The 16871-nt window shown below is 39.2% G+C and overlaps 1 protein-coding gene across 3 annotated transcripts in view; it reads right to left on the reverse strand.

The window, feature by feature from the left end:
• The window catches only part of PKN2 (protein kinase N2), a 49116-nt gene that overhangs the window by 19066 nt on the left and 13179 nt on the right, over positions 1–16871 (reverse strand). For all 3 annotated transcript variants that reach the window (XM_033151650.1, XM_033151652.1, XM_033151651.1), the window contains exons 2-7: positions 10324–10624; positions 6086–6237; positions 4392–4509; positions 2525–2670; positions 2217–2430; positions 23–208 (exon numbers count right to left, since the gene is read on the reverse strand). In XM_033151650.1, the coding sequence (XP_033007541.1) occupies positions 23–208; positions 2217–2430; positions 2525–2670; positions 4392–4509; positions 6086–6237; positions 10324–10624 (1117 nt within the window). The remainder of the gene's footprint in view (positions 1–22; positions 209–2216; positions 2431–2524; positions 2671–4391; positions 4510–6085; positions 6238–10323; positions 10625–16871) is intronic.

Raw genomic sequence — 16871 nt, forward strand, 5'->3', positions numbered from 1 at the left:
ACAAAGGTAAAATGTACTGAACTGGACAAATCATCAGTTTTCAGGAGGTTCCGGCTACTCCCACTTTTACTTTTGCTTGTTCGGCTCATGAAAGATGATCTGGCTTCACTTGGACTCCATCCAGGTAGAGTAATGGATGTGGCTTTTGATCGACCGGGGACATTCTCCAAAATATCTTGGCAGCCCATGAGCCTAACTTCCAAAGTACCTAAAATGAGATCAGATTGCTTTGGCTCATATTCCTAGCAAAACACCAGCTTCAGCAAATACAAATAACTCATGAATGGTAGCAGGACAGATAACTCAAACGCTTTCAGTCTTGTGTAGACGATCTAATAGCACAAACCTTATTTTTTAGCTAGCCACAATGTAAGAGCTGCTTAACACAATGTCCATGAAAAATAAGCATACATATATACGGGTGGCAGGATGCCCTGATCAAGTGTTTCCCTGGCACACCTTCACAAGTTTTGCAGCACTATCCATGCATTTCGAAACATACACTTGTTTTCATATATCACCTCTCTCAATGTGAGGCCTTCTAGATGTTGCTGGATATAACTCCCATAAATCCTTGGCCAATGGCTATGCTGGCTTGGGTTGATGGGAATTGGAGTCCAAAATTTCTAGAGGGCAACAGTTTGGGAAATGCTACCTTACACACTGGGGGATAGTCAACCAAGTGTTACTCAGAATAGACCCACTGAAATAAATTAACATGATTAAGCTAAACCCATTAATTTCAATAGGCCTACACTGAGTAAAAATTAGCTGAATACCACCCATTATACTTTTAACACATATACAGTAAAAAGGAACATTAATTTTGTAAGAAAAATGCAAATAAACTTTTACCATTTCAACTTTGACTTACATGTGAACTTTCAACGTGAATTCATTTGGCAAGGGACAGATTGTATGCGCAGGACTACGTATGTAACGAGCTAGTTCTGCTACAAGTTCAGTTTAAAAACTAAAGTCATTTTGGGAAACACAAGCTAACAGCTGTGCTCGTGCTTCTAATTTGGTTGTTTATTAAATAATTTAGTAAACAACATATTAGGAACAGAGTTTTTATTCAACACCTGCTTCAAGTTAGCAAATAAAATCTGCAGGGATGTATTTAAGATCTTCATTAAGCATACGAAATATCTTGGAATTTATTTTCTTTATGAAGTGCTGCAATTACAGACACGCACACAGGCTGTCAAGAGGAACTGTTGGACTATATAGTCTCAACTTCCATAACCCCTGTGCAGACGTTTATTCTTGTGGAATACTAACTCTTAAATTTCTTATATTTAATTACTTTAATCTAGAAAACCCATTAGCACAAGTAAATGGGAGATGCATTTTTATACATTGCTGCTATTTGAAATTCTCTCTTCACGTTATTAGCAAAGTCTTAATGCTTTGTAGAAATCTCCCTTTAGGAAAAACTTAATTTCCATCACAACTCAGTTGCATGTGATTATGACCATACTTTATCTCTACTGCCACGTCTGATGGTTGACCGGTGAGAGCCCACAACCCCCCACGTCACCTAAAAGTGTAACGCGAGGAATAACGGAGCAGATGTTCTCAAAGCATTTGGGGGTATTAAAAGCATCATATCAAGGGCTTCTAAATTCTGTGTTAGACTCTACTAGTGGATAGTAGGAGTTTGTGGGTCCCAGGAATTGGCTTAGGGTGTGTGTGTGTGGGGGGGGGGCTGAAATCCTTTGCCTGGTCAGATGTTGCGACAAGGGGTTGTATCCAATGCTTGGCAATCCACAAGTCTCATGCAACAGAGCAACGCAACTTCCCCACTCTCTCCTCTCCCCTGTGCCCCACCTCCTGCACCCTCAAAGTATGTCCCAGAGGGTTGGGGGAAGCTCTGGAGCAGATTTTGGAGTTCCTGGGGAGAAAGGAGAAGTCCTGTTGTGCAAGCAGACCACTGCACACACAGAGTTGGACACAACTCTAAAAGTCTCCAATATTAATTAATTTGCCAATTCCGATTACAAAAATACTTTGGGTTTTGCTGTGCTAGAATAGCAAGACCCGCCTCTTAAAAGCACCAACCACAAGAATCTTCTTAACCAACATAAATGCAAACCACTACTCAGAAGTTTGAGGTTAGTCAGCAACTGGAATACTCAACAATTAAGCAATTAGTGCAAACAGAAACAAAAACAAACATTTCCAGAAAAAAAGAACATCACAGCACAACAAACCTGTTAAAGCTGCTGGCTTGGATAGTGTACTATATTGATTCTGTGTAGAGATCATACTTTGACGTGGACTTAGTGTTGGTGACGAAACAAGTGAAAGTTCTTCTATAATAATACTGCTTTTGGGGTGGTTTTTAGGGAGTTCATTAAGTCTCTGTTCTAGTGAATACTTTAAGAGGTCCAACTTCTGGCTTGATTCATTAAATCTTGCTTGAGCCTTGTTCATGAAAAAATAAGAAAAGAAATCCGCTAAGAAAATTATTGAAATAGAATTGTTTAAATTCAGATTTTATTTATTCCCTTAAAATTACCTCTGAGAGTGCTTTTCTGTCAGTAACTTTTCCAGATCCGAGCAACTTCATAACATTTTTTGCCCCTTCTGCTACTGCATATTCTATCCTAAAATGATGTCGCAGTTCCTCCATTCGGAGCTCAAGAGGGCTTATAACAGGCTTTGCTGCAGGTAAAAATACACACACAGATATTAGTATGCATTCAACTAGCTTTTTAATATGGTTATCTTAATACACAGAACTGCTAAACATTTTGACCAGAACAACCAGAAATAATTAAAACTCCTAGCCTAGTTGGTGAAAGAAGTGAGATGTTGAAGTTTAGGTTACAATTCCCAAAAACATATCATTTGTCAATGTGAAGACCTCAGGAATACCTGTGGTCCTGAGACCAAATGGTTCTTTTACATGCAACAACTATTAGTGCTGCAGCATATTTTTTAGGGTAGCTGCATGGTGTCATGGGATTCCAACTCATCATGAAGGCTGTTGAGACAATATCCACCTTGCTGGATAATCTCCAAATTGGCACGTGGCTGGTGTTGGTTAAACAATGCAGCTTCGTAGACCATGCTTTGAAATTGGCTTGTTTTGAAAATGGCCAGAATTTGTGATAAACTCAAAATCCCTAGCTTGCACGCAAGGACAAGTCAAGATTAGGGGAATCTGAATCAAAACACTGGCAAGGTCTTCTCCCGCCCACACTGGAAGAGAGGAGAGCATGCAAGCCTGAGACTTCAGTCAGCCTCTTTCCAGCCTGTGAATGTAAGGCAAAACCATGACTGAGTGTTTGTTACCTAATGCAGCCATATAAGTTCTTATACTTGATTTCCTTCTCAAACCTTTAGCTCACGCTCACAATTTTCTCAGCAAAAAGGGCAGGAGTTGCAACATTTCTATTAGTGCTACTGAACTGAGTGCACAACTCATTTCACTCTGAGGGTCTTTTACATTTTTATTAAGTGAAGTGGGCCACACTGCTATTTTATTCGAATTGTTACAATCAACTTGGTTTGCTCTGCAGCTTATTCCACGAGCCCCATTTCTATTTTCTATGCACGGTATCACCTTTCTCAACCATCATAGGTTTGCTTACTATCTCAACAGTTGCTCACTCTCATGGTATCTCTCCACTACTTCTCTCTGTACTCCTTAGCACTCTTCTGTCTGTGGCCCAGCATGGATATCTCTTGACTCCCATTTCCCCATCCATCCATCCATCCATCCATCCATCCTCCTTTTCTTCTTTGAATTATATCCTCTGCCCTTTCATTTACACTCCCTTATGGAGAAAATACAAGACCCACTCTCCCAGCAATTCACACACTGAGGGCTTCTTCAATTCTGTCTAGCTGCAGATGATGGGAAATCTGGTGCCCATATTCCATTACAAGCTTCTAACACAAGATTTATGAAGGACACGGGCCATGCAGAAAGCCTTTACTAGTGCACCATGCATGCCTGGTCACATTTTAATTTAATTTACCATGTGCAATGACCCATTGTACAGCAGGCCAAAGGCACCACTCAGCCAGGCTATTAATGGCTAGCTTTCTAACCTTACATGTGAATGAGCCAGTACATCTGGGAAGGGCACTTAAAATGTGACTAGGCATTTGTGAAAAGCTTACAATTTGGGGCTTTCCATGTGGCAAGAGTCCTGTATAGATCTGGGGAGAGATGAAACAATATAGATGTAGAGCAGCATGCACTATCCCACACCCACTTTTGACAGAGTTGGGGAAGCCAGAGAAGTTCCCACAAAGTGGGGCTGGATTGCCAACCATGGGGATTTAGAATTTCCCCCAGGGTTGAGGGGGAAGGCAAGATCCTATCCAAGATTCTATCAACAGTTTAGAGAATGTTCTTCTCTTGAATGCTTCACCATTATCAAAAGCCAATTCATTAGTCTGGACTGCCTGAAGTATCTGCATCCTTATAACTTCAATTTTTGTCTTGCTGTCCTGAAGCATCTGTTGAGCTGTCGCAAGAAGCTTTCTATCCTAAAAAGAAAATAAAGATGCTCTTAAAGTATGAATTCTGGAGGGACACCCAAGTAACAGCAGCTTGTGTTGTCTTTTTTTTTTTGTTACAAATTCAAGGCGATTCAGAAATCATATAGTTTTGCTGTTTCCCTCCTCCATTGTATTCCCCCCTCAATTTATGTTTTATCCACTTGTCAGAACTTTGCATCAAATACTCTATTACTGCCTCTTTAAATTTATTTCTTCCTGCTATATATTTAAACCTATCACAGACACTTGCAGAAGATGGCAGAGTATTAAAAATAAATTTTAATAGGAAAGTAGACCCCAGCAACCCAAGAGACTTGAGTGGAAGCTTTCAACATGCAGAACTGCTGTACTGCGGAACAATTCAAAGTTCACACAGAAAGCAAAACTAAAATGTTGCACTACTGTACTCTGCAACACATTGCTTATCATCAAAGGGCGCCTGTACTGATTGTAATGTCACGTGGACCGTATAAACTTATGACTGGAATTTCTGCAAGCCCTTGAAATTGTTATCAGCACTGATCCCCAAAGTTAAGGACTTGCACCATAATGTCATTTGCATTTGTTTGCCAGTAGAGAATGTGGAAGATGTTTCTGCAAATAATATATGACAAAACTATCCACACACATACTGGTAGAGCTTATAAGGGAAAACAACGCTTTTAAATATTCGAAGTAATGGAAAGGAGCTTGGAAGAAACAGCTTCCCTCCATGTTAGAAGTGCTGTAGTAAGATTAACAGTGTAATTTAACATGTATAACTGAAACAGTGCTTGGAAAGCTACAAATTGAGTTTCAAAAAGGTCAGGGAGCCATCAGGAAGCAATTCAAACTGCCAACTCTCAGTCTCTGCAATCCATTCAGATCACTTATAGTAATCTGCATTTCTTTTGTTCTTTCCCCACATGCCAACATCCTGGTTCCAAGTTAGGGCTGATGAGCACTATTCCTGGGCTTGGGACAGATGTAGCACTTCCAAAGTGTAAGAATGGGATGGGCGAAGGCTGGTTTTGTTTTTTTAAATAAAAAGCTACACCATAATCCAAGAAGATGTTCAGCTGGCACATCTTCTCAAAAGAAGCAGGTACTCAAGCAGCGAACAAAAGATTCATGCCTTGCTTGGCAACAAAATGCCTTTAGAAACTTCGTTTTAATGCAGCATATGATGGATTTTCCTACAAGGCATTTTGTCACACTACCCATATCAGATAAGTGATATATCAGGTTTTCACAATGTAGCAGACTCCCCCAACATTTTTTGTTTTTCAAATAATGTAATGCACGTATGATAGCCTATTGGGATCAAACATGAATTACTTCTAAATGACCACAGCACTCTTTATAGAAGTATGCATTTCTTTAAAACTGTCTGGTTTACCCAAGATCCATAATAATAATAATAATAATAATAATAATAATAATAATAATAAAATATTTCTACCCTGCCCATCTGGCTGAGTTTCCCCAGCCACTCTGGGTGGCTTCCTCAACTGGGGGAAAAAAATTGCCATTTGCATGCAAACTGGAAAGATGGTAAATTTAACTGGCTTTTCTTAAGTCTTACCTTTGATGAACCATTTGAATACATGTGGATCATATTCTCTGCACCTTGTTTTACTTTCAGTTCTATATCCAACTGTTTTTTTAAGGCCATCAGCCTGTTGTTAGTTGGAAAACGAGGGTCACTGTTCGGTGTATCTGGAGTTCTGGGGCAATCTGTGTATTACATATAATCAAGCCAAACAACAATTATTCTAAATGGATCTATGCTAGATTAAAATAGCAAAATGTCAAAGTATTAAGATTAATATAAAATTATTTCAGTCAGCCAAATTATTTCAGTAAGCACACAGTACTTCTATTAAGAAATCTTTTATATCTTTGCCAAAGATTACACCTGATATCTACCATGCTTCCTATTGTAATAACCTTTCAGTATTTTGCACAAACTGGTGTCCATGTCAAAGTGCGGTGATGGTTTCTCACTGAGGCACAAACTATCATGTTTCCTATCTTGTCTTGGGTGACTGGTATATAGCTTTTCCACTCCAACTGAGAACTGATAATCTAAGAAAAAAGTTCTTGGACAAAATGAAACCATTCACTAATAACAGTTCTAAGAGATCTTATCAAATAGTATATTTCACAAATATATTTCAAATATAATGGAAAAGCATTTCCAGTAAAAGCTGAGAATAAGGTCAACTGCAATAAATAATGGCTCAGTTCCAGAATTCTGCTCATGAAACTCTCCCATCGAAAATCCCCAAGAACGTCTGCTCTGGGGGGCTGCGGGAATCTGTAGAACCACTACTATAGAACCACTGGCATGATGACTACCCATCCCCTCCTGCCCTGCCAGACTTCCGGCCATGAAAGCACCTGCTGAATCCAAAACACTTCCATTAACAAAAATATCCCTTCTATTTGTGTATCCAATCCTCTCCCCCTCTCTCTTTACAGGATGTTGATTCAGTTAATCTCCTTTATGTTCTACATACTTACAATGGGTAAGCACAAGTTACTATTTGTTGTACCGTAGGTTACAGTGCCTAACGCTTAAGTAATTCATTTCTTATGCCAAGAACTCCAGAGCTATCCAAGAAAAAAAGTAGTGCCTGTATTGTTTAAGTGACTGTTGATGAAAAGGAATGAATGGTTGACATGAGCGAGCCTGAATGTCTAATTAAAAAACTTTTTTTTATTAGTAGTAACTACCACAGGGATTACTATAAAGTAATCAAAAAGCAGAACTAACTGTGGCTTTTATAGTTATAAAACCATCCATGGATTGCATCAACAAACTGTCTAGTTGCTTTACAATAATTTTGGTGCCAGTGACAATTTGCTTAATCTTATGTTTACTGATTATGTATTTACTGAACATTAACTAGTTTCCCATTCCAACAAAAACTGTGTCCATCATTATGTCCACTACAGGGAGCACCTTGAAAAAGCTTCCACACATCTAGAGATACTATCAACATAGAAGGAATGCTGTGGCCAGGGAAAAAGTGTTTTGAAACTATTCTCTTGGCTCACTTTTCCTCAGCTTTACCACTTTAAATTCAGAGTGAAACAGAGAACTATTTCCCAAACATTGATGTCTCTAAGTCCCACTGAAATGAATGGACTTTGTCATTACCATACATCCATTCATTTCAATGAGGTACACAGAGTATGACTTAGATACAATCCATTAGCCCATGTTGTTTTGATCTCACATTTGCTATACCTCCTTTTACCATTCCTTCCCCAAAAATTTGTTCTTTAACATCCTCTCCAGTTATTCCTTTCCATTTCTCACTGTACGCATACATGTGCACACAGACACGCATCAAGCAAATATCCAGAGATAAATAAAACACAAAATATGAAGCACTTTGTTCTCTCGGATGCACGCTACTGCTACCAGTATATTTTCTCCACTGATTCTCAGAAGCATGAAAGAAATACAAATATTTCTTGGAAAACATGTCTGCATGTGTTTGATATTGGACATAGAACTAAACAACAACAACATAGGTTCCAACAAAGAATGACCAGATATCTGGTTACAACCACACTATTTATTGTACTTTGTGTTATTCAACTGTTCTTTTCAGAAATATACACTTACAATATATGAAAAACACTTTCTCTGTCCAACAGAATAGTCCAAATTTACATAAAACAGAGAGCTGACTAAAAAGTCTTGGGCAATGCTAACATGGAAAGAACATTTATTTCATGTTGTTGAATTTCAATCTCCACAGAAAACTTGTTGAACCTAATGGCTGATTCAATACTGCCACTTTTGAGCAAACTACCTCATGACTGAGACTTAAATGCCAATCCTTCCTCTAATCTTCCTCTTCAAATAGCTGCTGAAATAGGTTCCTAGAAAATTAGGACAGGATTGTAACCAAGGTAAAACTCTTCAAACATGACTATATGCTTTGACAAGCATTTCAGATATGGATTATATTCAGCAGCTTACTAACAAAATGAATTAGTTACAGCAAATACTACATTCTCTATAGCACTTTTAACAGGAGTGCTCATTTAAAGACAGAAGCCTAATGCTATGATTCAAAGTGCTACAAAGTTGGCAAATGATATAAACATTAGCTTCTCAAATTGTTATTGTTACAGTTGAGAAACCAAAATATAACAGGTTTGTAGATTTTCTCACCTAGCACTCTCCAAAAGAACAATAGTTTCCCAAAGTCCTTCCTTATAAATGCATCTCAGTAATTACCAATATAAAGATATATATGTTAGTAATCTGTATGGCTTGAAGGGGACATTTGGGTTGCAATCCTAACCAGGTCTACTGAATGGCAGACTTGATAGTAGTCTTCATGTGTGTACCAACCAAGAGAAAACCCTCAAATGGCCAAAGACCTGCCACTGGGTTGATTGTGAGTTCACTAACTAAACATAATAACTGCCATTAGCTGATGGCAGTGTTTGTACCTGAAGAAAACAGCAGCATTCTTAAAAGGTGATGGCAGAACTGTCCCTAGATCATTATGTTGTGAACAAAGAGCTGGCTTGGACACAAAGGAAACAGAGCCTACAGAGGTGGATGGGGTGAAGTGGGATGACCTGGTTGCCTGGGAAACAGACAGCCATCCTCTCATCTCTGCTGAAGCAAGGAATGGAGAGGTTCCATGCCCAAGACACCCAGCTGACAACACAGCTGCTGGGATTGAGGAAGCACCAAGTAGCCTCACTGTCATTGTCCTGGGGATACCTTCTTATGCTCCCAAGAGAGCAGGTCCTAAAACAAAATTGGGGAGCATGTACAAGCCAGAAACCTAGGTATCACTAGGTGCTCTGCCCAAGTACAATGGAGAACCAGGGATGATAAAGAATACGGCAATGAAAGCAGGGAGTAAGAACTAACCCCCTCATGGCCATGAGGAGGAGGAGGAGAAATTTATTTATACCTTGCCTTTCCCCCTGCTGCATCTGCACAAAATAGGAAAGCTACAAAGCCGAGCTTTCAGTCTATGCAAAAACACATTGTTCTTTAATGAGACTTTATGTCCCTGAGAGACACTGTACTTAGACCCATTAATCTCTGCTTGATTTTGTTCAAAACACCTGTAAAATGAGTGGCTAGAAGGAACACGAGCAGTATCTTCCCGTGAAAGGATCTCAAGGTGGTGTACATGGTTCTCCTTCTCCCCATTTCATCCTCACAACAACCCTGTGAAGTAGGATAGGCTAAGAGATGGTAACTGGCCCAAGGTTACCCAGTGAGCTTCATGGCTGAGTAGGGATTCAAACCCCGCTCTCCCAGGTCCTAGTTCAACACTCTAACCATTACGCCATACTGGCTCTCTGAAGTTCAATCCAAGCACTCCTTTTCACTGACTAAGGTGTAGAAGAAAACTGGAATTAGCACAAGAGGAATTTTCCTTTCTTGTTTCACCTAATGTTTCACTGGAATTTCACAGTCTGAGCAGTGTCACAAGAAGCGTATTTTCTATGATTTGCGGCTACAAATTACTTCATTTCCATATTACTATGCAACATCTTAGAGGAATAAGATGCAGAAGCAATATAATTATGAGCAATGGACTGAGATTCCTAATGCTGCTTTCCTACGTTAAACAAAAGTGGGGGTGGCTGCTCTTTACGCGCATGTATCTGTAGGTAGAACTTTGTGAATTCTGATATAACTCTCACTATTTAAAAAGCAGACCAAAAGTATGTGAAGGATGGCATCACAAAATTAACTGCTAACTCTTATAGGTTAAATGTTGAGGATGATTTTAAGTACCTCCATTTAAAAAAACACCACTCGCTTACCTGTAACATCTTCAGGTTCTGTTACAACAATATGAGCATTTAATTCCTGTAATTTATGATGCAATTCTTCTAGTTTCTTGTTTGATTTTTTCAAAATATTGTCTACATAAGCCAGGTTTTTTTTATCTGTAGTGACCTTCCTGAGGTTTTCTGCTCCTTCTTTAATTTTAAGTTCCTTCCTTATTTCCCGTTTTATTTGGTCCTTTACTTCATCCAACTTCTGCTGTACCATCGTGTCCGAATAGTCCACTTTTTGTCCAATGCTCACGCTCTCAGAGACAAGAATATTTCGCACATCTCCCTACAGGAAGAATAAAAAGCACAAGAGTTAATTAACGACTTTGCCCACAATACTCTGTAAAATTAATTTTAAGAGGCCTTTTACTAACCACTTGTTTGAAAATGCACTACAGGGGCAATGACAGTGTTATATGTTGACTGACAACACTTAAAAGTAACAGGTTTAAGTTTCACAACACCTTTCATGTACCTATTTTTAACAGAAGTCAAATTTAAGTTCCACTGGATTTGCAAAACATTCAGACTCTGTTCAGATATTCTTGAAAACTAATAGTCTAACACAGCAATCCTAGGCATGTCTCAGATGTCTCACTGAGTTCAAAGAGACATCCTCCCACATAAGTATGCACAAGATTGCCACCTTATACTTGTAGATTTCACTGTTTCAAAGGCGAATTTGGACAATTATTAATCCAAGTAACAATGATGTATTTGTGCATATTTAGCAGATATGTCCCATGATGAAACAGAAAGATTAAAAAGCATTATTTTCACAGAACTGAATCTGTGAGGCATGTATGTATGAGGTTTGTCTCTGGTTATCCCATCAAAAAAACAAGGTATTTTAGTCACCATGCTATAATATAATCATATGCCTTCACCACCCTGAGACATTTAACTATTAATTGTGGGGTTTTTTTGCAGGCACCCCATATATGTATATCAGAAATGGCATAATCACATTATCACTAGGATGACAGAAAATGAGTAAGAGTCCCCTATTTTTCCAAAGACTCCTTCCTTATTTCAACTTGCTTCAACCACTCTCTCAACACAGAGCACAAATTAGGTTTGAAAAGTGCTGAGGTGTTAGTCCAGTATTACTAAATGTGTAAACAAGTCCTTAGATTAATGCTGCAATCTTTTCAGGTGCTACATGCATAGAACCTAGGCATTTAATAAGTGTTTTCCTGTAGAAATGCGTCATACATACACAATCAGCTATTACACAAAAAGCTAGAGTCCAAATCCCAGTTAAGTAAATATAAATAAAGTCATACTGTTAGTAAATACGAGAGTCTTATTAGATAAAGATGATCACATGCAATCTTGTACTATCCTAGGTCTTACACTGCAAAACCTATAAAGCAACTACATGCATCAATTACTAGGAAAGTGTTTGTGCACATTTCATTTGGAGAGGAGTAGCCAATCCAATCTTTGAAGGCTTGTCACATTCTGAATGCTGGCTATTATAAATTAGTAATACACATTTCATCATGACAGGAGGGTTAAAAGAGATCTCATATTTCCAAATATTTGGGCGCAGGGGAGTGGGGGCAATGAAATGTATAGGAGCCCAGTCAATAAAGTTCCATATTTTTCGCTCCATAAGACACACTTTTTTCCTCCCAAAAAGTAAGGGGAAATGTCTGTGCGTCTTATGGAGCAAATGTGTGGTCCCTGGAGCCAAATTGCCGGAGTGGGGCAGGCGCCGTTGCCCTGCCCTCCTGGGTTGCCGGCAGCCTCCCCTTTCCCCTGAAGCCCCAGGAAGGTTTAACAGCAGTGGGCAGGCTGTGCGCCGTTGCCCCGTACTCCTGGGCTGCTCTTTGGGGGTGGGGGGGGTGGAGCCACGCTGCTCTGCCAGCAGTCTCCTCTGTTCCCTGAAGCCCAGGGAAGGCTCCTGGGATGCTCTTTGGGGGATGGGGGGCGGAGCCACGCTGCTCTGCCAGCAGCCTCCTCTGTCCCCTGGAGCCCAGGTCTGCTCTTTTAGGGGGGGGGGGAGAGGCAGTAGTGAAGGGGAGAAATTGCAGGCGTTGCCTGAGGAGTTTGGGTGAGAGGGATGGAGAGGAGGAGGCTGGAAAAGGGACCTATGCAGCTTGGGGAGGGGGAGAAAAAAGTGGGGAGAAGGAAAGCCTCCTAAGCCTCCGCGGGAGGAGAGTGATCCCTGCAGAGGCTTAGGATTGAAGCTGCACCCTGCCAGCTTCCCTCCCAAGCCTCTTTGGGGATTGCTCTCCTCCCGAGGAGGCTGTGATTCAGAATATATTTTTTTTCTTGTTTTCCTGCTCTGAAAACTAGGTGAGCCTTATGGTCAGGTGCGCTTTATGGTGTGAAAAATGTGGTAGGTGGAATTTAAAAAATGTTCTTAATATCTCAATTACTTATACCGCAACTTCTTTCTATATCATTTTTAAAAATTTCTAAATTAAAAAAAGTTTGTTAGAATAAAAATGTTTTTCTTAATATAAAATCCAAGATGAACAAACTTGGGGAGGGGGGGACCCTGAATATATTCAGGCAAATTAATGTAGTATTTCAAAGATTAAACACGTGCTAACTGTATGTCCTGCATAACAATCATAGTATTAACTAGCACAGTGTTACCAAATGATTGAGTGGTTCAGTAGCAAATAATACAAGTATATGTAATATTCAGAATGCTTATTCTAAATGTCTTTGTTTGGTGAAAAATTACTCAAATTAAACTATGTTTGAGAGAAATTTCTCCTCTTCACCAAATAACCAACGAATTTCACCCATAGATGTTCCCTCCTTTCCTCAGTATAGTTTATAGATAATGTAGGAAGTCACAAACAGCCAATTTTGGTGATATATTTTGGCAATATAATATATTGTCTCATTTACTTAAAAAAAAGTTATCTGTCTCCATAGGTTTCAGGTATCCAACAATGTTCTCAAAGAATACCAACTATTATTTTTCATTCTGCACAAAAAATGCTAGAAGTCTGATATAATTAGTCAACCTAAGACTTACACAATCCATTACAAGCCTAGAGTTCTCATGGTGACCTACCCTGGAGAAAGCTGCAAGAATGCAACATTATATTTATTCCCCATGTCACTTCTAAAGCAACACAGTTGGTTAACATACAGAACATGAATGTTTGGTGCAGTACTATATATAGCAAGAGCCATAAAATTCTCAAGGTTCAAAAGGCAACTGTAAGTAAATATAGAAAAGATTACCCTAGCAGTAATCTCACATCCGTTATTCTGACCACAGAACCCAAACAGTGACTTGAGCTTCCAAATGTAAAAGCAAAGTGGTTTATAACTGCTTCTGAATGTTATGTGACTGTTCACTCTAGTGACTTATCTTGACTGCAGTGCCAATCTTAACTCTGCTTTCTGCAGAGAGGTGGACATCACATTCGTTCTTGCACTGCTACAGTGACATGAGAGCCAGATAGACTAGCTGTGGTCCTTAAACCTCTTGGTTGGGCATCATCTTCCTCTTCTCCCTCCTGTCCCCAAACTCGAGCAGCAAGATGCTCCATCATTTGCAAAGTACAGTTGCCTCAAGATACAGAGCAATGGCCATAATTGTTTGAATGGTTTGGCTGTTCAGATGGCATCTTCTAATATCCATCACATTTTACTTATCCCTTTATTTATCTTTGTTCAGGTAGGATTTTATACTATTGTCTGAAATGACTATTAAATTCAGAAGAAACCGTGCTGCATATATTCAGAAAGTAAAGCTAAACATTTAGCAATCTGCTAGAGATCTAGTATTCTTTTGCCCTTCCAAATATTTTATACCTCTCTTATAAGAAGTGTTGGAAGATATCTGCAAGCACAAGATCCTCTATCACACCCCCCCTGCCCCGAACCACATACATGAGTCATTTACAAGCAGAATGTGTTAGCTTATATACAGTGCAAAATGAACAGGAGAAGCGAGATCAAAGTCTGTGGTACTTCCTAGGATGAAGAAAGACTACCATGGAATTGAAAGCATCAGGATTCCAAAACTGCAGCACTAAATTGAACCAACCTTCATTTAAAATGAGAATCTCAAATTTTCCACCTGCTAGCAAGACTACATAAACCCTGCAGTCCTAAATTGATCCTACAGAATGCAGCAGAGTGACTGCTTTGATAACTATTCTATCTGCACTGTTTATCCAATTTATTCATTGCAGGGAACAGTCTAGCAGAGAAACGATATGCTTTATGACATCCACTGTGCAAAATGGGAACCGTGAAAATTTCAAATTCAGACAAATACTGTAAGTTATAAAAGCTATCCACATATGCTTACATTTGCAGAATTCTGACTGTGTAAGCAGTTACCTTACTACAGAACCTAGAGCTTTAGGGATAAGAGCACTACATGACTAAGTCCATACATTCAGATGGGCTTTAGATTTACGTGTCTTGAAGAAGTGTTATCCCTTTGCCCACCACATTGAAAACTACTTTCAAAACTGACAAAAGTTGATGGGAGAGAGCCTCTTGTTGGAAAACAAGTCAAAATTTCCAGTACACTCGGGCAATCACACTGAATTTCCACAAGCATCTCTCTTGTGGAAGGTAGCCATATTATTTTCTGTGGAGTCTTTCTTTAGATGCTTTCTTGCAATGTTCATTTTTAGATGCTTAAAATGTTATTCTTATGAAATTGCAAGAATATAAACATCGTAACATAAAATCATATTTATATCCAAAGTTACTTCAGGACTTTCACCACTTCTTATCCCCTTGAAGCTCTCTCTCCGCACTACTAAAATCTGCTCCAGAGGATACCACAACACTCCAGAGGTTAAGAGGACACATCAGAGCTGTGGAAGGGGTAGGAAAAGTCCCATTGTATAAGTGAGATGACCCTGTTAGCTGCCATCCATAATTTATAATTGAAATTTACAAAAGCAACTTCTATCAATGAAAATAATTGATACAATGAAGATACTGTATTCCTTATCTTGATTTTTCATATTCCAAAGACTGATAAACAAACACAACCTTTCAGTAAACCTATCTGTAGAGTGCTGTTTGCAAATCTCTTAAACACTGACTGAATCTTGGTAAATCAGAAAACTATGTTGCACTTCTTTTTGCAAATATCCCTCAAAGGGGATATTTTCATCTTACAAGATCCTTGCAGTACGGAATGTTTTCTACCACATGCGGTATGATTTTAAGAAAGGTCTTGATTATATTGATTTTAAATAAAGGTATTGATTCCTTTGGTACAAAAGTAGATTAGAATTTGCCACAGAGAGAGGGAATAAGATTTTTGGACTAGCTGATTTAGAAATTATCAGGTTTTTCAACATTGCCATCATCCCATGCTGCAGTGTCAACATAGGCTTACAAGACCTATATGCACCTTGGAATGAACCGTGGTAATACTGCCACCTACCCCGGTGCTAGAGCTGGCAGGGGAATGAAAGGAAAAGAAACCTCAGAAATTTAAGTTTTCTGTAGATCCTTACTGAAAGGATTCTACATTGGTTTCTATTTACCCAATACTGTCAGAATCCTCAATCTGGGATTCACTTCTGAATTGCTCTTGTTCAGGAAGCTTTGCAAAATGGGAAACTGAACAATTTCAACCCAACCATTTGGTCACCTTTAGTTTTCATCATGCCTACAAAGTAGACCCAATGGGTCCAGTCCAAATATGACTGGATCATAGTTATATTAATAAATTACACTTTAAACTAATCACAATTTGTCTACTGTAATCACAAACTTCACGTAGTTTAAATTCAGAAGAAGGTATATTCAACCTCCTCCTTTAGTGCACGCCTGAGGAAAACAGGGAGGACTACATGAGCCCAATGCTTGAGCAAGCTCATTTACATTGCACTTTGCCATGGTTAAGCACTACATTTACACTGGGCCACATCCCTTGATTCATGACCAGCTACAACATGAGAGGGATAAACATGAAAAAGTGAGGAATCATTCCAGCATATACCAGTAGACTACATGCAACTGAAATATTTATCAGTGCTTAAATTTCTAATTCACAGGGATCTCCAATGTCCAAAAATGACCAAAGACAAGGCAAATAATTTTGAAGTAAGGGTCAATGCTTATGCAGATCTCTTATCATCTTTTATGTCATATACAGACATCATCTTGTAACAGGAAAATCCCAGTGCACAAGTGAATCAGCAAATGTATATATGGGGCAAGTATTATTTACAATAGTGGTATGGCTAGTTAAGCAAGTTTGCATGACTCAGACTGATATTTATACCACTACATACAGGTACCAGATAAAAGTAGAAATAAAGAGAGCTCCAGCAGTTTAGCACTTGAGCAGATACCTTAGTATCAGGATTGTAAAAGATGGCAAACATTATGGGGGAGTGTTAGCAGACCAGACCAGGTACAGTCAAACCTCTAGTTACAAACGCTTCAGGATGTGTACATTCAGGATACGCACCGTAGTGACCCGGAAGTAATGGAATGGGTTACTCCCGGGTTTGCCGCGTCGCGCATGCGCAAAAGTGCCGAATTGCATCGCGCATACGCGGCGCTTCAGGTTGCAC

The sequence above is a fragment of the Lacerta agilis genome, chromosome 6 (genome assembly GCF_009819535.1).
Source record: "Lacerta agilis isolate rLacAgi1 chromosome 6, rLacAgi1.pri, whole genome shotgun sequence".
NCBI classification, from domain to species: domain Eukaryota; kingdom Metazoa; phylum Chordata; class Lepidosauria; order Squamata; family Lacertidae; genus Lacerta; species Lacerta agilis.